The sequence below is a fragment of the Anser brachyrhynchus genome (assembly GCF_964034855.1).
Source record: "Anser brachyrhynchus genome assembly, chromosome: 14".
Taxonomy (NCBI): Eukaryota; Metazoa; Chordata; class Aves; order Anseriformes; family Anatidae; genus Anser; species Anser brachyrhynchus.
In genome coordinates, this window is record NC_137709.1 from 3,213,539 (window position 1) to 3,237,378 (window position 23,840).

General features: G+C 57.0%; 1 protein-coding gene across 4 annotated transcripts in view; it reads left to right on the forward strand.

Moving 5' to 3' along the window:
* JADE2 (jade family PHD finger 2) overlaps positions 1-23,840 on the forward strand; it is a gene marked incomplete at its 5' end in the record, with an annotated part of 68,637 nt that overhangs the window by 31,939 nt on the left and 12,858 nt on the right. For all 4 annotated transcript variants that reach the window (XM_080555478.1, XM_080555479.1, XM_080555477.1 and 1 more), the window contains 5 exons: positions 2,139-2,308; positions 10,890-11,101; positions 14,511-14,678; positions 15,425-15,541; positions 21,274-21,735. In XM_080555478.1, the coding sequence (XP_080411604.1) occupies positions 2,139-2,308; positions 10,890-11,101; positions 14,511-14,678; positions 15,425-15,541; positions 21,274-21,735 (1,129 nt within the window). The remainder of the gene's footprint in view (positions 1-2,138; positions 2,309-10,889; positions 11,102-14,510; positions 14,679-15,424; positions 15,542-21,273; positions 21,736-23,840) is intronic.

Genomic DNA, 23,840 nt, shown 5'->3' on the forward strand with positions numbered 1-23,840 from the left:
TTTCAGTGTTATTACTGCTGTCTGCATTAAATACAGGCTTTCCTGAATCCCCAAGCCCTGTCCTAGATTACAGGCAGCTCATTTTAAAATCTGGGGACTCTCAGAGCTGTGTTTTCCCGGCCTTATTTTCAGATCCTGAACTGAGGTTTGGAGCTGTCCCCGGGGCGTTGAGGCATATCTTGATTTTCAGTTTGCTGGTGGGGAGAGCAAGGCAAAAAGGTTGATTGCTTTGCCGAGGGTCAGGCAGCAAGCGGTCAGAAAAGCTGCACAACCCCTGCCCCGCAGGCTATGCGGGTGCAGGAGGAGGGCTGGACCCTCAGGCGTTGCCCAGCCGGGTTTCCAGGCGAAGAAGCCGCTGGGAAGGGACGGCGTGGAGCAGCACGTTGCTGCTCTCCTGTTGTCCTGTGTGTTCCTTTGCAGCGTTCTCCTGTGTCCCCACGCGTGCTGTTGCAGTGCTCCAAGCCATCGCTCTGGCCGTCGGGGGATGCTCTCCATGCCGGGCGTCCCGAAGCACGGGGCGAAGGTGGTGCTGATGCGTGCAGCTCGCTCAGCCCGGCTGCCTGCAGCTCTTGCACCCCAGGGCTCGGTCTCCCAGGAACGGGGGCTGGAAAAATGCTCCGAGCAGGCAGGGCTGTGCCCGGGCAGCCCGTCCGAGCAGCCCACGGCCAGCATCCCACCCCGGTTGTGTCCCGGGCAGTTAGCAGCAGGGGGGAAAGCTGTTGTGGGGAAAGGGAAGTCACTTATAATTGATATATTTTGGAAGGATGAAGGGTGGAGAAGGGGAATGGCCCTTCAGGGCGTTTTTCTCGTGGTTCGCCAAGTGGCGGTCCCGCAGCCTCGTCGTGCAGGCGCTGTTGGGGTGTGTGAGCGCGGGCTGTATGGGGACAGGCTCTCCGTGTGGCTCACGGTCGTGTAACCAGGCTGGAAACGTCCAGCCCGGCCACGGCTCCCTGCGTTGTCCCGGGCAGGGGGCAGGATGCCCGGTGTCGGAGGGGCCGGGCGCGGGTGTGGGCACGGCGCCTTGCTCGGCTCGGGAGCCCGCGCACGTGCAAGGGAGGCTGCTGCCAGCGGGCGTGCGGCGATGCTTGCGAGGCGGGACGGGAGAAAGGAGCTGCGTGAAGTGTACAAATGGCTTAATTTCTCCCGGCGCGAAGGGAAATCGTGTAAGTCCTGAAAAGCGAGCGAGTTCCCGCAGAGACCCCGGCACAAAGCCTCCCGGCCGCTGCTTCCCGGTGGCGCCTTTGATCCGCGGGGCTGCGCCGAGCGCGGGGGAGCAGGAACCCATTTGTTCGCAGTGAAAGGCATCCGTGTGGCTTCAGGAAGAATGAGCCGCGGCGTCAAAGCCTGCTTGTGGCAGCGATACCCGTTTTATTTCGGCAGTGATTGGTGTTACGGGACCAATTTGTGGAGGGGAATAGACCGAGGCAGACGGAGGCACGGGCCAACGAAACAACCCCCTGATTCCCAGACCAGTAAAAACAAATTGACCTGCATCGTGTGCTCATATGCTCATTTAAGCCTCTGCAGAGGCACTTTTTGGCAGCTTCCCCCACCAGCACTCCTTGAGGTGCTGGGGGCCGTGGCGCACGTCGTGGCCGTCGCCATCACGGTGGTGTGCCGCTGGACCAGACAGAAAACTCCTAGCCCATGGGAACCGGGCATTTATCAAAGTCAGAAGTGGATATTTGTCTGCTTTTACATGTTTTTTTTTGTCTTGGACAGCATCAGAACTGTTCCCGAAAAACTGAGCCCGGGCCGTTTGTTTTGGTGCCGTGTCCTGTTTACCCTGGCACGCAGCGAACCCTGCCCCTTCTCATGCGCGGCAGCTGCACAGCCCCGCTACCAGCAGCGAGAAATATTTCCCCCCCGGTGGAAGCAGCCTCTGACCCCTCACACACCCCAGAGGTCCCCTCCTCCTCTCTAAGGCCTAGCAGTGGACGCTCCGCAGGCACTCGCTGCTGGTTCCCTTCCCATTTTCAGCAGCTCCTCGCCTCCCTCCCGCCTCGAGCGGCGCTCGCGTTCCCCGAGTCAGGTTGTCAGTGCCGTGGCTGCACCCTCCGTGGCAAGAAACGGGCCCTTGGGCTTTTGTGGCGCTTTTGGGAGCTCTGGCTCTTTCTCAACCTCTCCTTTCCTTCCAGGATCATTCCCCAGCTGGAGAACTCGCCTTCGCCGGTTTCGCCGAGCAGCCTGCCCGGCTCTGAGATTTCGGAAGCCACGAGGACGTACTTGCAGGGAGTGAGCCGCTACGACCTGGACGAGCTCGATGCCTGCTGGTTGGAGCTGGTTAACATGGAGCTCAAGGAGATGGGTAAGTACCACAGCCATTTTTCCTCCTGCCTGGGCTGCCTGCAGAGCGGGCATGAGGTCTTTTAAGTAATCGTGTGGAAGAAAAGGCCTTGAGGAAGAAACCTCTGTTCCGGCTCTCCGGAAGAGGTTACGCGGACTGCACGGGGTCTTGAGCGCGTTGAATTGCCTCTTGCTCGCCTCGGGGCTTTGGGACGTGGTGCGAGAAGAGCAGAGCAGAGCGAAGCAGATGGCGGTGGAGCAGAGCGGCGTGCAGGCGGCGCAGGGCCCTGCTGCGCGGAACCAGCAGATCCAGGGCACTCACAGCTGGGCTGTTCGTGTGACCGTGGTCATCTCCTGCGTGCTCCCTGCAGGAGGGAGTTGTTTGGTCAGGGTGGGCACCACGACCCCGACTCGTCCCCCCTGGGCTGGCCAGATCTCCAACCGGACAAGGGGAGCCAGGGGAGAGGTTTCCCACTCCAAACCTCTGATTCTCAGAAGTGCCGGCCCTGGGTTTTCTCTCCCTTCCCAGCTGTCTTTAAATACCACAGCATAATGTTGCCTGCTCTTACATCACCGCGCATTTTTAAGATCCATTAGTGCTGGGTGCAGGTAACCGGGCTGGGAGTTTGGCCCCCGGCGCTTTGCTTAGCATGGTCTGTTGGGCAGATACGTTGGCACAGGCACCGGGCGTGCGGAGCTGCCAGACCGGGGAGGGATTTTCCAGTCCTTGGTAGGTGAGGGCTGCTGCCGTGTGGTTGCTGCTGCGCAGGTAAGAGTGACAGAGGGATAAAACATTCGCATTTTGAGCACAGTGAAAGCTGAAACATGCCTGCACGGAGCGTTACTCCCGGCTGCAAAAAGGTCTTCGAGGGTGGCACAGAGCTTGTTAGCGAGTGCTGGAGCAGAGACGATCGCACAGTGCTGAAGGGGATGGAGCTCGGGGTTGCGGAGATGAAATCCTCCCTTCTAGCCGCTTCCCCCTTGTACGAACTTCATATGTCTCCAGAAGGGCAAGCGGGCAGAGATTTGGCTCCTCCGGCTCCGGCGGGTTAAATTTGGCTCGCTTTATTATTTCTTCAAAGTATTCCCTTACAGACGCGGTGCCTTAAATGGTTTTCAGATGGGGAGCCTCCGCGCTGATTGATCGCTCGAAGGCTGAGCCCGGTGCCGCCGCATGGGGGGGAAGCAGGCGGGGATGCTCGGGGAGCCAGATGTGCGCCGGCCGCATCCTTCCCCTGCTCGCAGGTACCGAGCCGTGTCAGCGAGAGGCTCTTGGCTCTGCCAGCAGCGGTGTCGGATTTAGGAGGGGAAGCCTGAGCGCCGTCGTAGCCGCCGGTGCTCAGCTCGGTGCTGGGTGGCACCGCGTGCCTGGGGACACGCAGCAGCCGCCGATGTCCTCTGCGATTTTGAGCGAGCTGCATTTGTCTTCCTGCAGCTCCCTGCCATTTATCAGGCAGTGAGCTTTCACAAGGATGTTCCTTTGGGGGTGTGTGAACAGCGCCAGGCTGGATGGGACCGCGGTGTCTGATGAAGCCCCCCGAGTCCTCTGCAATAACCCACCGCAGATGGTAATAACTAACCCGGGGGACTGCAGCAGCGGTAACGCAGGGAGGCTCACTGTCCATCAGCAGATTTCTCCAGTCCATTTCTGTTGCTGAAAGAGCGCTGTAATTACTGTCTGAGCCTTAAATATGCTGGCAGCTTGGGAAAACAGTGCTTGCTGCGTGAAATCCACTGCAAACGCTGCAGCCCGCAGCAGCGAGTGATCTTGCCCTGTCCCCCAGTGCCCCCACCTCTCCACCAGGGCTGGCTCCGGAGCACTTTCCGCAGGTTTTCGCCCGTTTCACACAGGTTTTGGTGGGTTTTGATTTTTTTTTTTTGCCCAGGCAACACCTTTTTCTGTCAATATAACTGATGGGTTTTGGTGCGCATAGAGGAGAGAGCTGGGTCTGCCGAGGCTCTGTGTTGAGCTCCCTCGGTCAGAACAGCAAACCCATCGCTGGTCACCTCCTGGGCCTTGCTGGGCTGGAGGCTCAGCCCCCTCTGCATCATACAGGGATGGATCCGTGCTTCTGGTCCGCAACGGGGGGGGGGACGTGGGGCTTGTGCCCTTCAGCACCTAACCCAGAAGACTGCCGCACGCATAGGTTGGTCTGGAGGGGGTCCATAAATAGCGCTTTCTCCCGGAAGCCCTCGACATTAACGACACGCTGAGATTTCCAAACGAGCTCGGCTAATCTCTGAGATCATTAACATGACTTAACCGGAGAACTGCTGCCTCTCCTCCTGTTCGGAGAAGTCAGAAGTTATCTCCCAGCGTGGAGCGATAGGCAGGAGTTTAAATCCCTCCTGGGCGTTCGGCTGAGCTGTTGTCATTGGGCAGCGCTTGGGCACAGTGTGTCATCCTCCAAATATTTAATGACAGAGAAGGAGCGTGATCTCTGACTGGCTCTGGAGGGGTGGCGGGGAGGAGAGCTGGAAAACACCTATTAGCTCATCCGTGCTGCGAGCGGCGCTGATCCGCGTAGCGCATAGCGCATAGCGCATAGCACATGCCTTTTCCAGTCCTTTTTAGGTCACCCCCGAGATGGAATTTTATCACCGGGATCAGATAAACCTCCAGATAGCTCCGGCGATCCGCAGCCTGCTGCTCCTCCCTGGGTGAGGTGGGCAGCCTTTCCCTTTCCCAAAAGCAGGAGCTGCTCCGTGCGAAGCAGCTTGCAGTGGCTTTAACCCCTGCCCGCTAACGTGTTTCAGCAGCCGGGGCTGTGCTTGGGAGAAACGCGCTGCTTGAAGGGCTGCCGTGTGCTGGAGATGAAATCAATATTTAAGCAAGCCTAAATGTTTTATTTGTTGCTGCTGCAGTACGAGACGGTGAAAGAAGTGGGTCTTGAAGTTGTCTGAGTGAAACCCCGAAGCAGATTTATGCACGTCACCCGCGGCAGCGCAGAGAGAAGCCATGCCATTAAGACTTCATTTTTTTTTTTTAAATTAAGATTTTATGCTGTATTTGGTGATCTCCACTAAATCCAAAGCTATTGTAAGAGTGGGGCTAGAGAGACTTCAAAGGCCTGGGCTGAAAGATCCCTTTGCAGTGATCGGCACTTCATAAAAACACACGGAAAATCCTAAAGAAATTGCTAAAAACGTTGCCGGAATCAATTTTGCTGAAGGCAGAATACGAGTTTCTCAGTATTCCCTTGACTTAATCCATATGGTGTATGCTGCTCACATATGCCCACCACAGTTTCTATCTTGGGAGCTGGAGGTGTTCCTGTTATTTTATGGCAGGAACATGCAAAGGTCACATTTATTGCTTTTGAAGCTCCAGGGGGAATTCATCACTGCATACTTGAGATATGTCTGTGTACTAATTAGATCATACCTCCCTCGGCAGAGGTGAGGTTGGTCAAGTAGGCACGGAATAAACCGGAGTCGGTGCAGGAACCCCGGGGAAGACGCGCTCATCCGAGCAGAGGCTGCCGGCAAATATATGGGCTGGAGAGCTGGGGTCTGTGGCCAGAGGCTGCCCTGAACTGAAACATCGCTCCCCGTTCCCTTCTCCAGGATGTGGGGACCCCGTTTTCCCCCGAGGCAGCGTTTTAGAGATTTGGGGCGATTCCTTCAGTGCCACCCCGGTGCAGCTGGTCCAAAGATGCCGGGCTGAGGGCCACTGCAGTCGGGACCAGTGGGCCGTAGAGGGGCCACCTCCCCTTGGGGGGGATGTTTCCCAAACCCAGCTCGCAGGAGGATGCACAGAGCCCTGTCCTTTTTATAGCGGGATCCATTTCCTTTAATCACCAGCCCAGAACCCCCCTTTTGAGTGCCTTCCCTGCAGCCAGGGGGGGCTGCCGATGTACAGAGGCTTCGCCGGAGCCCTCTGCCACTTGTCCCTTGTGCATGACGGCGGTGGCATTTCCACCCCCCGTGCGCGCACGTGGGTCTCTCCCGTCCCACAGCTGCCCCGCGCTGCCCTGCTGGCTGCTGGCCGCTGGGAAAAGCTCAGGCTGTCCGTAATTCAGGGGCTGTTCGCTTGGGTTCCTCCTTGCACGAGGAGTCACTGGAGCAGCGCGTGAGGACCCGGGGCAGCAAGCCCCCACCTCCCAGGGGTGTACCGCCAGCAGGAGGTGTTCAAGGTGCACCAGAGGCACCTCTCCGAGGTAAAGCAGTGCCCGGGGGGGCAGATTCGGGGCTGTTCTCAGCCACCCCGGTGGTGTCAGGGACGAGGACTCGCCTGGCCGCGGCTGTCCCTGGGCTCTCCTGGGGGGACCACTTGGGGTAAGAAAACCAAATTGTAACCCAGGCTCGCGCAGTGATCCAGACTGTTTTGTGTGATAACAGCCCTGGCCTTTAAGTTATCTTAAAGCAAGGAAAGCCGAAAGCATTTTCAGGTAGCAGCTCCGTAAGCTGTAGGCAGAGGTGAAAACACCCCAAGCCTCTGGAAGAAACCCGATTTTATTGAACTCCTGCTAGGATCAGGTACCGCAGCAGAGCAGCGCTGAGGGGTGGAGGAGCGGGGCTGGAGATCAGCAGCACGGCGAGCTCCGGACGTGTCGCCGTCACCTTTCTCAGCCCAGCCGGCTCGGTGTCAGGCGTTGCTGTGCCTCCTCGCATCCTCGCAGCCACTGCAGCGGTTCCCAGCGCTCCCCCGGCTTTGCTGCTGGGTGCAGCGCGGAGGCTGTCATCAGGAGTGCTCCAGGACAGCGCTGCTGGAGGGAGACGGCAGATCAGAAAGTGGCTTCTAAAACGTTTTGTCATCGTCTTGAATTTGAGAAATAATTGATGTCGGTGGGCGGCAGAAAGGGTGATAATTGGTTCCTGTAAATCTTTCAAGTGCATTAGCAGGCTGGGTTTGTAACAAAATATCTGGAAGTTTCACTGCCTGTGTTCAGCTCCTGCAGGCTGTACGCTGCTGTCGGGTTCGTTGGTCCCACTTTCTGGTAGGGCTCTGTTTGTAAATAATGCTGATAAAAGATGAATGTGATTGCCACGTCTCCCTGGTGTGCCGTGGGCAGGGGCTGCAGGCTCGGGACAGCAAGGCGCTGGCTGTCCCTGGGCGAGCAGGACCTGGCAGCCTTTTCCTCTCAGTTTTTCAAAGAGACGGACCAACATCATCTCACAAGTGCTTTTTTTCCCTTCATTTTTCTTTAAAAAGGAACGGTAATTTTGCTCCTGTATTTTTTTTTTTCCCTGAAAAAATAGACTCCGAGGTTTATAGCTTGTGAATCAACTAATGGCCCAGCCTGCAGCCCTGATGATTGTTTGTTCATGAGCTGTTTTATCTCCAGGTATACTCCACAGGCTAAAAGGATTTATTGTTTCAGTAAATTGATTTCAGTGGAGTGCAGTTTAGTCAGAAATAGGTCTCTGCTTTGTGAAAGGTGGCTCTCCAGCTATTTTTTCTCCTTGCACTGAGTGGGCTCAAACCAGGATAAAGAGTAGCTGAGAATTCATTTAGCGGGAGAATATTGCTCCTTCATGCCACATAAATTACTGTATTGCAGAAATAATTATACCGGAGGACGGCGTTGTGTGAAGGAGTGTGCCTGGGGATGCTCGGCTGGGCCGGGCTGCGCCCTGCTCGGCGGTGAGGGAGGGATCCCGGGGAGGCTCCGCTGGGTGCTGGGCCTCCCTGCGGGGCGTGGGGAGGTGGTCCTGGGGTGGTTGGTGTCCTCCTGGGGCTGATGCTGATCCCCGGGGACCTCAGGAGGTGGGTGAGGCAGCAGGAGCCAGGAGGGAGCATCACATGCTGGGGGAGAGGATGAAAAGAGGCTCATCCTTGAGGTTTGGAAGGGGATAATGAACAAAATTCCTATTTCCGTGCCTCATACCCTGGAGCCTGAGAGCCCCAACTTCATAAATACCTTCCAAGAGCTCCGTCTTCCTCTCTTACACTGGATGCCACCTCTGTTGGGTGCGTTTCAGCAGCCTGGTCTGTCCCTCTGCCACCTGTACTGAACCGCTAGGGGCTGGGAGCGGGTGCGGCCTGGAAGACCTGTGGCTTCGGTGAGCTTCACGGCCACATCCCCAAATCAGAGTTGTTCCTATGAAACGTGGTCTGTGATGGGCACAGAGGGGTTCTGCAGGGATCCACACGGAAACCAGTCATCGTTAATGGGTCAGTGTTGGTGGGAGAAGAGCCTGGGAGGCCTCCTGGAAGGGGCGCTGGGACGTGGAGCCCTCTGTTCTGCTGGTGCCGTGAGCATGGCTCCACATCGCGATCATAGCGGTGAGAGGTGAAATCCTCACCTCTAGCCACGTCCCTCCAGACAGAAACTGTGAGAAATCAGCAGTGACATTGCCCTTCTTCTGCGGAGGCCCCTAAAAGCTTTGTTTTTCTCCCCCCCTTTTATACGAGACCCTGCCGTACCTTAGCCAAGTGCAGACGCCTTTCTCTTGGTCAGCCTTTCAAGTGCACAGTCCTGGTTTTGGTCTCAAGGACACGGTTGTGACCTGGGGCTTAATCCTTGGTCTTGTTCAGCTGGAGTTACACGGTGTAGCCAAGGTCTGAGTCTGAGTCTTTGCCCCTCGTTCCCAGGGAAGATAGTTGGGTACAGCACGGGGGAGTGTTTTGATGGAGTATTTTTTGGTTTTGCCATTTGGCTGGCCACAATCAATACGGATAGTGTTTTGTCAGCCAAAAAAATGACAATTTTATGAATGGAGTTTAATAGCAGTAACTTTATATGATGCAGAAAGAGATAAACGGAGCTCAAATGGAAAAAGAACTTCACCCTCAGGCCCCATTGTTTAGTGTTTCATAAGCGATTAATCGCTTCGTTCCCATCAAGTGCAATTGTCAATTCAATAAGCTCCGAGGTATCCTGAATGGCGCTTGGCAAACGAATTCCTAATGTAATTACATCTAAACGGAGTGTGAGAGCGTGTGAGCGAGAGGAGGCAGGGATCTATATTTCTCCATGTAGCGGCGTAGCGAGTACATTGCCCGCAAGCCGCCTTCCGTCCGACGCCGCTGATGATTTCGCACCGTGCTCGAATGCGGCTTCTTTGCACCTGATGCGGGATGGGAGCTGTGCAGGGGGGAGGCTGGTGTCTGTGGGGTTAGTCCTTTCCACCAGAGCCTGAAATACTGGAAGGAACGGGATGTGAAATAGTAGATTTGATGGATATGTAATACCAGGGTTTGAAACGCTGGCCGAGAGTTGTATGCTTAAAGTCACGTTAGGGTAGAAGAGGAAGGCTTGCGTTTCGCCTACAGCACGGGCATCACGGTGGCGAGTTTATAAACGGACACCATCGAGGCAAAAGCCATGGTGCTGGCGTCCCGGTGCAGCTCCACGCTCTGCTCCAGCTCCTCTGGGAGCCCTGGGCACCGCGTGCCGCTCGGGGGGCTGGGGCTCGTGGCTCCTAAAACAGGCACGGCCGGGCCGCTCGGCGTGTTGTGGCACGGCAGCCCCGGCGCTTGAAAGGGCTGCGATAGGGAGCAGCGTTTTCTGCCCGAGATGGGATCTCAGGCTCGACACAGACATGTGAATGCCAGGCTAGGTGTTTGCAGAGACTTGTCAAGCCAAGGGAAACCCTGCCAAGGCGAAACATTGGGGAAGATCTGAAACAGGCAGACAAACGGTGTGCTTGCTTGCCGGTCTCGCCTGCGGGTCCCTTTCCCCCTTGACAGAGATTTTTTGGCGGGTTGGTGGCCAGCGGGGAAAGGAGCAGCTCCGTGGCCTCATCCCGCAGGGGAGCTTGCCCCAGGACGCAGCCCTCACGCTGCGGCTCTGCCTGAGCCCAGCGAGGTGAGTGGCTCCTCCGACACCCGGTTAATAACTGCCTAACACCACTACGTCCTCAAGCCTTTCTTTCCTGCTCTGTAACCGAGACGTTGCCTCCCGTAGCCTTACAAGAAGACAGGTAGCAGGTCACAGGACAGTGACGTGTGGCGGTGGTGCAGCGTGACCCTGCTGGACGCTGCGCAGACGTAGGGCTGGGTACAGGATGCCACAAACCCTGCCCACGGAGCCCTTGCTGCCGGGGGGGTCCTGGAGCACCCTGGCCCTTGTTATAGGTACACACAAAGCGTGAGGATTGCACGGCTTTCGCTTGCTTCCACTAAAGGTCCCGGTACAGGGGGAATAAAACAGCACAGCAGGTCAGAGCCCCTGCCCCGGGTCTGACCTGGTGCTGCTGGACCTCTTGTTTGTCCTCAGCTCCAGCCTTTGGCTTCAGTTTTACAGTTCCATTCAATTGGCCTTGTAAGGGTCAATTTTCACAGTCTTCACAATTAAAGCATTGACTTTGTGTTGCCAAAGCTTGTCTGAGCCCTCGCTGCAGAAAGCATCTCTGCAAAACTTGTCTCCTTGAACATTTAAGCTGTCAGACCTAATTATCCGCATTGGTTCAGCTGAATGGATTTCGTTCCTCTCAGCCAGCAGCGATATTTCGTTACTGTCTATGAAACATAAACTGTATCCCGAGTTAGAAGCGGCCGTTTTCTGAATCGCAGATCTTATCACTGCCGTGGATTCGGAGTTCTGGTTCGAGCTGAAGGCTCAGATGCCTCCCGTGTGCAGCGCAGCCCCTGCAAAAACGCTCCGGGCGGTCGCAGGGCGCCGCATCCCCGTCCTTCTCTGCCTTGTGCCTTGCAGAAAAGCCCGAGCTGGATGAGATCACCCTGGAGAGAGTGCTGGAGGAGCTGGAGACCATGTGCTACGAGAACATGAACATCGCCATCGAGACGGAGGAGGGCCTGGGCATCGAGTACGACGAGGACGTGGTGTGCGACGTGTGCCGCTCGCCAGAGGGGGAGGACGGCAACGAGATGGTGTTCTGCGACAAGTGCAACGTCTGCGTGCACCAGGTGAGCAGCACGTTGAGAAACACCTCCCGGGGCTTCCTGCGAGCTTGGTGTGCCCCCTGCTCCTTATTCCCTCATCCCTGTGATTTCATTACGCCTCCCCTTCCATTCATGCACTTTTTTTCCTTGCCTGCACCAAGCTGCACCCGTGAGCAATTCAGCAACCTGGGGTGAGCAGCACGGGCGCAGAGCCCCGCTGGCTCTCCTCCACGGCACTGACTGCAGCATGATGTCAGGCAGAAGGACCTTCCAGCTCCACTGGCGTTGTCTCGCATCGCAGGGCTCCTGTCCCAGCCTCCCTGCCGTATGAGTGCAGGGTTTCATTTCGTTTCGCTGCCTGGAGGCAAATATTTTATTTTTAGAATTGAGTGTAAATGCTTCGAGCCCTTGCTGGAGGGAAGGGAGAAGAGCAGCAGTAGGCAGCAGTGTCTGTGGGCTCCGTGTGCACTGGGAGAGGGGAAGCATTCACCAGGAGGAGCTGGGCAGACTGCAGAGCATCCCCATCTGCGGGGTCCCGCGTGGCTCCGGGGAGGCTTTGCTGGGTGTGCTCCCATGGGGAGCGCAGGAACAGGGCCCTCGGGTGCCAGCATCAGCCCCGGGGCTTGGGGAGCCCGGAGCAGAGCTCCTCTTCCATCTCCTCTCTGTGAAGGGTCTTTGGTTTTTTGTTGTGGTTTTTTTTCCCTTTTTTCTTTTTTTCCTCTATTTGCTCATCCTTTGGGCAGCTTTTCCATCAGCATTTCCTGGAGGTGGGAGAGCGCTGGAGATATGTATAGTTGAGGGAGGTGGGTGTTTTGAATGGTTTCCATCAGTGAATCAGATTCCACAAAATACCAGGATAATTTGGGGATGGTTTTTGGGGGGGTTGGGGTGTTTTGTTTCTAGATTTAACAGCTGCTGAAAGAAACGGGAGATTTTCCCCTGTTTTCGGGCAGCACGGTCAGGTCCAAAGCCCACTGTCTGCCCATAAGCTGCCGAGGATCCCGTCTGTGCCCTGCTTTACACTCAAAGCCGCAAATTCCAGAGCCTCAGATGAGAGGAAGGGCTGCTCAGACACACGTGCTGGGGTTACGGTGCTGGAAGGGATCGCCGCGATCATCTCATCTGCATAACGCAAGCCCTGAGACATGCTATTAATTAATTCCTACGAAGCGCATCTTGTAGAAAACACATGCAACCTTCATTTAAAAATTTCCAGGGAGGAGGAATCTTCCCCCCCCCCCCCCCCCCCCCCCCCCCGCTGCTAAATTGCTCTGGTTCATTGCTCTCAGGGTGGAAATGTCGCGCTTGTGTCGAGCGTGGAAGTGATCCAGCTCCAGCCCGGCCCCGCAGCGCTCACCAAATTCCCCTTCCCTGGCGTGGGGCCACGGCTGCGCCCTCCCCGCGACAGGTCCCGACCTGACAGCTCCACTCTGCGTCCTCCCCGGCCGTTGGGCTTCCCGCCCAGCGTAAAAAATAAATAAATAAATAAATAATATTTATTTAAATGGGTTAAATAACAGAGAGCGTGGGTAAATAACAGAGAGCCAAGACTCTGCTAGAGGTGCATACCTGGGGATAGTTCCTGCTAACCCTTGTGTTTTGGGATCGGTCTGCCGCGTTATTATTCTCCTAGGAATACTTACCGGGCTGGTTTTGTCTGGAGCCAGTTCAGGTGTTTTGTAGAAATCTGTTGCAGGGATGATTTATCTGTCCGATTTGGAGGTGCTGTGAAACACACAGTTAAGTCTCTGTGAACCGTGTAGACCTGCAGCAATCATTGTACCTCCTTTAATTCTTCATTTTCCCAATAATCTGTTCACAAAGTGACTTCTTCCCTTGGAAGTCACTACTTTTGGAGTCCATTTATGTTTTGGGGAAAGCTAAAGTCATGTTATGAAGTCCTTTCTTCGCCACGATGACCGAGCAGGCGCTTTTCCCACGCTCACAAACCTCCCCGCGCCCCTCTGCGCCATCCCTGCCAGCAGCACGGGCAGAAATGGGGTGACGGTGCCCTGCAGCAGCGGGACCAAAAGCTGCTCTTTTTTAGGGTAGACTTCCAAAAGTGGAGCTGACAAGTGTGGGAAGGAGCTCACAGCCAGCGCAGTGGAGTGGTGAGGGTCCCTATCGGCACTGCCTGTTTGCTGCCTTCTGGACGGGCATCAGAGCGGCCACGTCCAGAACTAATTACATCGCCTCCTAAAATAGTGACAGAGGCACGAGCTTCTCCTCTGCTCTCAGAAACACTCGGTGCTGTGAGACTTCCAGCAGCCCTGCGTTCGTGGCCAAGGCAGCAGTTGCCTGCCGCTCTTTTAAAACTCTTTAAGTGAAAGTTATGGGGACCTGCCGGCTAAAGACTGTCTAGTTTTAGTGGTAGCTGTTTAATACAGTTGTAAGTTACTGCTGAAGTGGAAGGTATTTTATCATCGTCAGTACACGACACAGCTTATCATTTGGCTCTTCCCCAAGCAGGGAAGGGAAATTTTTATTAAGCCCTTTGGCTGGTCTGTGCTCTGCGTTATCGCAGCAGGTCTGGTGGCTCCGCAGGCAACCAGGGCACTGTCAGAGTCCTTTTGTTCCCTTCTGCCTCCCACTCTCTTGGCCATCGATTTGGCCTCGTGTCCTTTGGCTTTACCCATCCTTTAATGCCCCTCCCTTCTGATTTATATTCATTACTGTCAGTTTCCCCTTCTTCCCTTTACGCAGTTATTTTCGCTTCCCTTTTGGGCTGTGCTGGGTTTTTAACCAGCGTGGCCATCTTTCTCAATCTCGGGTCTGTGGCTTCGCAGCCCTCATCTCCCCACGAGGTTTTCCCACAGCATTCACCCCCCCGTGCCACGCAGGATGGGTCATTTAGAGGCAAGGCTGCTCCCGCTTGGGCTGCTCTTAGATTCTCGCTGCCCATCTCGTGCGCACGGGGAGCTGCTAACGCAGACCTCGTGTCCCTGGGTCACCGGACCAAATCGCGCCCGGGCTGGCAGGACCGTGAATCACCACGATTTTGGATGGCGTTCAGAAACGTGCACGAAACGGGTGGGCGGATTTCCGTCCTGTGGAGCTGCCCTCGCAGGCTCTGCAGCTGATTGCAGCCCGTTTGCCCCCCCCCCCCCCCCCGTTTGCCGGCGCCGCTGCTGCTTGGCAGGACACAAAGCACGTTTGTGTACTTAGCATTTAATTAAAGCCCGGGACATATTGATACGGCATGAGTATCCGTGGGACAATAAGGAAGGTAGCAAGGAAGGAAGAATTTAGACTGGCTGCTTTGATTGTGGAGCTGCTTCGTGTCTGCTTTCCGTTACTAGACGCCCAGCTGCCACGGCAATAAGCCAGCGGTAGTTAAAAATGTCCAGGGGAAGGAGCAGGTCCCTCCGTGCTGCAGGAGGAGGATGCTCGGCCCGGGACGGTCATACTAACCAACTTCCCTCCGTCCGTGCAGGCGTGCTACGGCATCCTGAAGGTCCCCATCGGCAGCTGGCTGTGCCGCACCTGCGCCCTTGGCGTGCAGCCCAAGTGTCTGCTGTGCCCCAAGAGAGGGGGAGCGCTGAAGCCCACTCGGAGCGGGACAAAATGGGTCCACGTTAGCTGTGCCTTATGGATACCTGAAGTAAGTAAGGGGTTTTCCAGCCTCCTCTTGAAACACCACTGGGCACGGAGCCGTCTGCCAGGTCTGAGCCCAGAATATCCGTGGGTGATGTGAATAGCAATCGCACTTCGGCTCACCGAGCCCTGCTGGGGTCAGAGGCACGCTGCCCGTCGGTCACCTGGCTGTGTTTAATTAGCAGCCAGGCTGCAGCCCATTAAGGGAGGACTCTGCGGGGTGCGAGCTGCTGCCCTGCTCGCAGGGAGCACCCGTGCTCCCCAAGGAGAGGTGACGTTGGAACAATTTGTGAAGTGTCGCTTTATCCTCTGGTGGTGTGAAGTGCAAAGAGGAACACTGGGGAGGTGAGGACTTACCAGCAGCCAGAATGACAGTAAAGAGAAAATACAAGCTCAGATTGGCAAGCGGGTGGGTACAAGAGAAAGGCCAGAGCATCGTGCTGCTCCCCAGCATCCTCGGAGCCCAGCGCTGCAGCAGAGCAGAGGGGCCTCAGCACCCAGCCAGGGCTGAGGGGCACCCATGGGACCAACCTCCCTGGGCAGGATAACGCAGATCGCCTCTGCCTGTCTGAGATACACAGCAACATCAGTTCAGAGGAAACACCAGCATGTTTCCTTCCATTTCCTCCATATTTGTGTGTTTTTTTCCCCCAGCCTGCAAAATCCACCCCTCATTCTGACTGCCAGGAATATCCCCTACAGGAGAGCTGGGATAGCAACAGGTATTGACTCTGCCTTCTCTTCCGTGACCAGGTTAGCATTGGATGTCCTGAAAAAATGGAACCCATTACGAAGATCTCCCATATCCCAGCAAGCAGATGGGCTCTGTCCTGCAGCCTCTGCAAGGAGTGCACTGGGACCTGTATTCAGGTACGTGAGTCGGCCCCGAGGAAACCCAGACCCTGTGCCTTTAGTGGCCACCAGAGATCCACGAGCTGTTGGTGGACGAGATCCAGCCGAGGTTGTGTTCCTGCTCTGAGTCCTAGGAACAGACCTAACAGGGAGCGTGAGCACTGATCAGACATCATCAGGTGTTGTTTGCAGCCATTTCATACACTGAGCGCCAGGAATCCAGATGAACTTTCTTTGCATAACACGGCGATGTTGCTGTAGTGACACTAATTACCGGGACTACAGGCGACCTTGGTTTGAAGTCAGGAACTTCCAGTGGAAGGGCTTGGCACAGCTGCCAGGAACCTGCAATACTCAGGAGATTTAAAGCCCCGGCATTTCCCCAGCCAGTGGGGCTGGATGTGAGGGGGACATCAGGAAGGTCGGTGTGGGGGACATCAGGAAGCCCCAGGTTCAGGCAACCCCCCCCCAGGCTTACCAGCTTGCAAAATAGAGTATTTAGTGCATATTACATTCCCACATGTTCCCCTGTTTTGCCACACCTAAGCAAACCACCGCAGACATCTGATTTCCTGCTCTTCCCCCGGCAGCAGCGTGCTGGCGAGGGGGCGAGGCTTTCGCATGTGAGACTAAAAGCAAGGCGCTCCGCACTCGCCTGCTACAAAGCAGGGAAGAGCTTTCAGGGCCACAAAAGGGAGCGGGAGCAGAAGCTCCAGTTCCAAACGCAGCACACTTGGTGCAGGAGCACGTGGGGAGCTTTGCTGGGTCACTCAGCAAACTCCCTGCTGCACCCTGCCCCGGGCAGTCCCTGGGGACGGGCTGGGGACCTGCAGCTGTGCGGTGCCGGTGCCTCTGCTTTCGTTGGCAGCCCAGACGTGGAAGCAGTCTTGGCATGCAGAGGGGGCATGGAATAGCCATTAAGCTTTGAAAAATTGGGAGAAAGTTTTGGATGCGTACCAATCCCGGCTAACCAGCTCCTGTACAGCGCTGGGAGCTGCACTGCAGGGGTGGGGACTTGGGGCAGTGAACTGGGGACCAGAGCAGCCGGCTGGTGGCAGGAGGGTGATAGGAGCAGGTCTGCAGGCTCCGCTGTTGGTGCTCCTGCCTCAGGTTTCATGCTTTAAAGGGAGCTCTTTAAAAGCAATCCCCCTAGCTCGAAATGAAGCCTCGCAATACTTCTTTAAATCTCCAGCGTTGACTCACTTCTTTTTTGATGGTTCTGGGTGGATCTGCTTATTCACCCTGCCAGATGGAGATACTGTGTCATAGCAGCAACTGCTTTCAAAGAACGGAAGGGCAAGGAGAGGAGGCAAACAGGCTTGGCAGCATCAAAGAGAATTCAGCTTCTCCAAGGCTTCATCCTCTCAGCAGCAGCATCACACGTTAGCGGCGCGGTGCCTGGGACTGAATGGCTTTGCGTTAAAGGTCACCTGAAACGGAACGGGAGCTTTATTGCCCGGCGTGCCGGCAGCTAGCAGTTTATAAGCCTTCGTGAGGTTGTCCCCAGAGTGTCCGCCAGTGTCACACCAGTGCTCTCAGGATGGTTTTGCTTCAAGGGAAAAAGGGAGAAAAAAAAAGAAGCAGGCAGTGCCTTTGTTTGAGGATTTAAGGAGTAAATCAGCGAGCTCGCCCATAGATAAATAAACAGGCTCCATACTCACAGAGGTAGAGAGCTCTGTTTTGAGAGCTTATGTTTATGGAGCATATTTCTGATTAGTGCCTGTTTATACAGGTGTAATCTAACTACCTTTGTCAGCGTTTTAGGTTCGTGACACAGCTCTGAAAGGAGGGGGTTGTTTTCTGTTAGAGCACTTAGCTCTTGGCAGCAGGAGCTGATGCTCCAGGTGCCCGCAGGCAGGGGAAGGTCGGCCGCTGCTCCCAGGACAGGTTTTTCCCAGTGGCCGGGCAGAGCTGGGCTTGGCTGAAACGGGAGGTGGGATCCCCGGGAGGCGAGCTGGAGGAGCAGGAGCCTGTCACCCCGACAGGCACAGGGCTGCTCACGGACAAAGCACGGCTTCAGAGGAGCCGTCACTTGGGCAGAGACAAACATGAGGCGTTTCTGCACAGGCACCAAGGATCCGTGCATCAAGGTACTTGTCCCCATCCGGATTTGACCACCAAAGCAAACCCGTGAAGGGCTCCCTGCACCTCTCCAAGCCCCTGACATTGCTGCTTGCACATCGTTACTTCCCTTGTGTCTTTGTGAACCTGTGGTCACCCGGTGCAGCCGTGATGAAGGCAGTGCTCCCTTGTGCTGGGCAGCGGCGATACAGCCCTGAACGCGCACTTCTCCCTTCTCCTCCGAGGGGAAATAATGACTTCATGGTGGTTCTTGTGGTCAGACATCGGGAGATGCCAAAGAGCGTTCAGTATCCAGCAGGAATTTGCTTGTTTGCATTGCTGAACTGAAAGAGAGAGTGCCAGGAGCCGGATCCTGTGCAGCCCAAGTCCCGACGCGCCCGCGGCGAGGAGGACCCAGCACCCTCCTCGCTGGGAAAAGCAACGGGCTCCTGGTGCAGGAGCTTACCGCCGCCTTCCAGCGCAGCACAAAACGCCACGTCTCTGTTAGCTGCTGGCAGTCTTCTCCAAAGGACATATATTTTGCTGACACGATCTTCCAACTTTCTTTTTTTTTCGGAGAAAATTCCCTGGGAGGTGACCTCCACCACTCCGCTGCTGGTGATCAGCTCCCTCGGAGCTGCTCGTGCCACTGCTCCTGGCCCACGCGGCTCCGAAAACTCGAAACTTCGGGGCAGGGAAGAGCAGCGTGGGTGCGCTGTGCACTCCCCAGCGTCCTCTGCCCCAGCGTGAGGTGCCCCAGCGTCCTCCCAGGGTGTTTCCGATGCTGGAAGTGCGTATTTCAGCTGAAAGGCACCGCCGGGATCCAGACCATCTGTGGTCACTAAAAATCATCTGGTAGTTCTTGTGAGGGTGCAGAAGTGTCATGTCTGATGGCTTGGCCGGGCTTCAGCACGGGTAATTAGTTTTTCCTTCCTAAATTTCCCCTGCAGTTCTGTCGGAGTAGCCACTTCCTTCCACTTCAGCCCCCAGACTGCTGCACAGCACCGCTGTAAGCTGTTAAAACAGCTGTTGGGCTTCACGGTTAGCAGCGTGTGAATTTCACTGGCAAATAAAATCATCCCGCTACTTCTTCCCAGGAAGAGTGCTTTAGGACTAATTAACAGCCCACATCAATCTCTGCTGCAGTTTTCACCGTCTCAGGGTCGGGTTTGGGAATGGATTTGCTCCTGCCTGGCAGATCGGCAGCGCGTTTTGAATTCCTCGAGTGGAAGGTGCTGCGAGACGAGGCGGCACCATCGATGGTGGAGCAGATTCGGGGCCCGCAGCGGTTCGTACACCCATTTTTGAACCGTTTTGTTGCGCGTGGCAGAGCCCTGCCTGCCCCCCGCAGACACCGGGTCTGTGCTGTGCTCACCGGGGCTGGATGGGGCCCTAGGTTTTTCCCGTCAGCTCCTGCAAGGCCCTTGGGTGGCTGCCGCTGACCAGGTACCTCGCTTCGTTGCCCTGTCAGCCCGGCTGCCTCAGGATTTTCCATTTGCATTTCGGGCACGGTTTCTGCCAACTGCTGCTTGCCATCTGTCGGAGGAGGAATGCAGGACGGGCGGCGTTCGCTTTGCTTTATTCCCCAGGTGCTGCGATCCTCTCCGCTGCTGCCGTGGCTCGGGCAGGGACCGTGGCTCGCGCCACCGCCGCGTGGCTGCCCCCAGCGTGGCTCCCCGCGGCGGCCAGGTGCTGTCCCCTTCCTGCGGAGGTGTTCATGCACGCAGCAGCACAGAGGGATCTCCCCGACGCTTTAAAGTACCCCTAGCTGTTAGACCAGAAGAGGCACAGTGAGTACACCGGGTGCTGCACAGCTCGGCGCGGTGAAAGTACCGTCCTGGCTACCAGACGAGAAAACTCCATCAGGGGAACTTGGCGCTGGCAAAGGCCTCCCCACCTCAGCGTGGCATTACAGCGAGAGCGAGGGACTCCACCAAGCGACGCTGCGTCTCCTTCTTGCGGTACATCGTCCTCCGTGACGGCAGGAGCAGCGTGCACTTTAAAAGCCAGCACATGATACACGGACTCCTCTGAAAGCCCTCAGCTGCCTTCACAAGCAGCTCCAGGCTGGAGTTAGGAACGAACGGGGCGTATTTAAATAGGGCGAGTGGAGAGAGGGGTTAATGCACCACCTGCGTTTCGTGCCTGCAGGTGGGGATGCGCGCGTGGCTGGACACGGCTGGAGCAGGCGGTGCCTGCAGGACAGTCCCGGGGATGCTGAGCCCCATCCCTGGCTCCAGCAGCAGCCTCTTACTGCCTGGGGGATCGGTGCCCAGCACCCGGGGCTGTGCTGGTGCCGCTCGGGGGCTGGCCCCGCTCTTCCCGCTGGTTTCGGAGGCTTTGGAGCGGGCTGTGGAAGCGGAGGACTCGGACACCGCTTGCCAATGCTTTTCTTGGCCCCGGCAGCAGCGCGAGGCTCCTGCTTTCATAAGCACCAGCGGCTTCGTAAACAAAGTTGAGGGAAAATCTCGCAAAGCAGCCGTGTCAAAAGTTCACACGCTCGGTGACGGCGCAGCAGCAGGGGGATTCGGGGCTGATGGGACCGAGACTAGAAGCAATCAAACTTTTCCTCAACTACCACCAGCAGTTTTTCTTTTTCTTTTGGAGAACTAAAGCGCAGCGGAGCCCCAGCAGAGCTCGGCGGCGTCCTGAAGGGTCTGTGATCAACGTGCAGGGAGCTTCACGTGCCTCGGCGTGGTCGGCCTGGCCGGGGGCTGTGCCCTGCCTCCCCGCCAGAGCAATCGCCGAAACGCGGTGCCCGCGGCAATCGGCCGCTCAAAATGTCTCCTTATGGCAGTTTAACTGGTCGTTAGGAGCTGGAATAGACTGATTTCGTATGGGTTATGGTTGAAATAATTAGCGGACACTGAGCCATTAAAAAACTGTTAATGAACGGAGGGGGGGGACGTGCTGAGGTGGGTACGGTACTGCGCTGCCTGCAGGCGGATTCTGTCTGTAGGAGACAGGGCTGACTTCTGCTGTCTGGGGGGTAACTTGAGCGGGGGGTAAGTCAGGGAAATTGTCAAAAATGTCATCCGATACAAGTTTGACAACAGTCGAGTCATTCTAAAAGTTAATTTTGAACATATAGTTAGATTTGAACGTACAGAGTGTCTTCTGTTCTCTATATGGTGAACTTCCTCCTTCTTTTATTTTTCCTTTTTGTCTTTTTAATGGGGCTAATTAGAATCTGTGTAATTTCCAGGAGAAAAAGGCACCGTGCTCGGGGAGCATCGCCTGCTTCTGACATAGCACATTCGCTTGCTCACCTTGACATCCGTACGCTCGTTAAAACGGCATTTTGGCTTCGGGTGCGGTAAAAGAGTGGAGCAGGTTAAGGGGTCGGGTGAAGTACAGGCGGGGATTTCTCGCTCAGGATAAATGGGCTGCCAGGCTTCGAGCATCCCACTGGCCCACGTGCTGTCTGGGGCTGCTGGAAGCTCCTGTTGGTGGTGGGGGAGAGATAACAGGGCCCAGAACGGTGCCGCAGGTAGGGTGGGAAGGGGCCCGGTGGTGTCTGGTGAGCCCTGGCTTTCTTCTGCGAGGGTTTTTGGTGTGCAGCTTCACGGGTGTGCCTGATCTGGGCAGTACCGCCATTCTGCCGCGAGCAACACCCGTTTTGGGGCACCTGGGGTAGGTGTTGTCACCCCATCGGCGCCTCGCCCTCAGCCCTGTCCCTCTCCCCGCAGTGCTCCATGCCCGCCTGCGTCACCGCGTTCCACGTCACCTGCGCCTTCGACCACAACCTCGACATGCGGACTATTTTAGCAGACAACGACGAAGTGAAGTTCAAGTCCTTCTGCCTTGAGCACAGCACCGGTGCCACCAAACTGCCCGAGGAGGCACGGACAGAGCCCGACCAGGCCCAGCTGGACTTGGAGAAGGTCACGCTGCGGAAGCAGAAGCTCCAGCAGCTGGAGGAGGACTTCTATGAGCTCGTGAAGCCTTCGGAGGTGGCGGAGAACCTCGACCTAAGCGAGTCGCTGGTGGATTTCGTCTATCAGTACTGGAAGCTGAAGAGGAAAGCCAACTCCAACAAACCGCTGCTGACACCAAAAACGGATGAGGTGGACAACTTGGCTCAGCAGGAACAGGACGTTCTCTACCGACGCTTGAAGCTCTTCACACACCTCAGGCAAGACCTGGAGAGGGTGAGTACAGCTTTTGCCGTAACGGCGTGCCTGTAGGCTCCGTCAGGGCTGCTCTGATGGGCCCTGGTGCCTATAGACAGGCCGAGCCCTGTTCCCTGCTGCCCCAGTCTGCCCGTACGATTGCTTCCCTTCATCCGGAGCGCTGCTCAGCAGCGAGGAGCACGCGCTCCTCTCCCCGCTGCTTGTCCCCAGGCTAGCCTTTTGAAACGGGATGAAACGGCACAATCACAGAGCTGCCAGTCCGCTGCCGTGCTCGGCACGCACGGGCCATCGCCGCTGAAACGCTGCCATCGGTGAAGTAGGCCTGTGGCAGTCAGCTGTGAGTTCAAAGGGAGCGATTGTCTGGGGGGTCTGAGCTCGCCCAGTGCCTGTGCAGGGAGAGGAGCATCAACTGGGGGGGCTGGGAGGATGGGGCGGATGCTGCTGCTGTGCTGAGCAGGGGCTCACCGTGCTCTTTGTAGCCTCGGAAAGGAGTCCCTGCCCTCAGAGCACAAAACCACCCTCAGGTGCTTCCCAGCAGCGAGGCACGGGAACGCATCACACCTTTACAAAGGCAGGAGCGCGGTAGGAGCAAACAGCGGGGCCAGCAGGACCGGGCATACCCTGCCCTGCGTGGCCAAAAGTGGGTCAGCTCCGCGGGGAGACAGAGCAGCGCTGGGGATGCAGCATCCTGCCGCAGGGGAGGGAGCAGCAGCGCTTGCAGGGGCAGCAGGCGCCAGCCAAGCAGCAGCAGCAGCAGCAGCAGCAGCGGCCGGGTGCCGGAGCCGCGGGGCTGAGCGCCGCTGGCGGCGTCGCGTCCCCTCGCTGCCGGAGGGAGGTCTGGCCGACATGGCTGCGCGCGGGGAGGGAGCGGGGACGGGGCAGAGGCGGCCTGGAGGAGAGGAGGGGCGAGAAGGAGGCGAGAAGCGGCGAGGGGAAGAAGCGCAGCGAGCAGTGAGACAGCAGGAAGGAGCCCGGGAGGGGATGGGGGCGCGTGGTGCTGCTTCTGTCGGGGGGGACAGGGGCACAGGGAAAGGGTGGAGGGCACGGGGGGCAGGCAGGGCAGGGCTGCCAGGGCTGGGGCACCGGGGCCGAGTTCCCTTTCCTCCTCTGCTTAAAACCCAAGCCCTGCCTGGTTCCCCCTTCTCCTGCTACTGCCGGCGGGGTGAATCCGTGGCCCCCACCTGACAAAAGGGGGAGCGGAAGCTACTGAAGGGGCTCAGGAGGTTGTTGGGAGCGGGCAGGGGAGGAGGAAAGCAGGGAAATTGCTGCTTTGCAGGGAGGTGGTGCTGCCCTGCCAAGGGACAGGATGCTGCAGGGCAGGACTGGGTGCTGCAGGGACAAGAGTGCTGCTGGGGGGCTCAGGGTGCTGCAGGGACAAGGGTCTGCAGGGTACTTGCTGCTCTCTGGGAAGTGAAGGGGGCAGCAATGCTCCCCCTGCTTATCCTGAGCCCCCTCCAAGCTGCAGTGGGTTTGTGACACAATTTAACCCATTGGTAAGCTTTGGGGGATGCTCACAGCACACCCCAGCTCAGCTCTGGCTCATCCCATCCTGACGCCATCTCATCTCCTTTTTCTCTGCCCATTTTTACCTCACCCGAGAGCCTTCTGTTTAAAAGCAGTCGGATTTCAAGCCATCAGTCTCTCTCCTGCAGCAGTATCGACCTTCATCCCTGAATACATCACTGCCATCGCTCTGCCCATCTGTTCCTCCTTGCTCCTGCCTTCACGGCATCGTGTTTGGTCTCTGTGTTGGGCTGGCTGCTCCCACCAGGACTGGGACCAGTGCAGCGTCCCCGTGCTCAGGTCGGTCCTGGCTGCAGTGGGAGCCAGCGGTGTTTGTTCAGAGCCCAAACGGGGCCAGGGCTGGCACAGACACTGCTGCTCCTCCCACATGTTCAGTGTGCCCCCAAAGTCCCCCCGCTCCTCCAGGCTGGGAGCTTCTGAAGATACAGAGCCCCTCAAACAGGGCCCGAGAAAACTGGGCGCTTGGGGTATTTGTGTGCATCCCCGTACAGACTGCTGTGCTGAGCTGTCCCGTACGGCTCTCACCTGTCCAGGGTGGATTTTGGCTGATGGCAGCCCCCAGCATCTCTCCAGGCAACATCTGAAAATGAGCCGAGGGC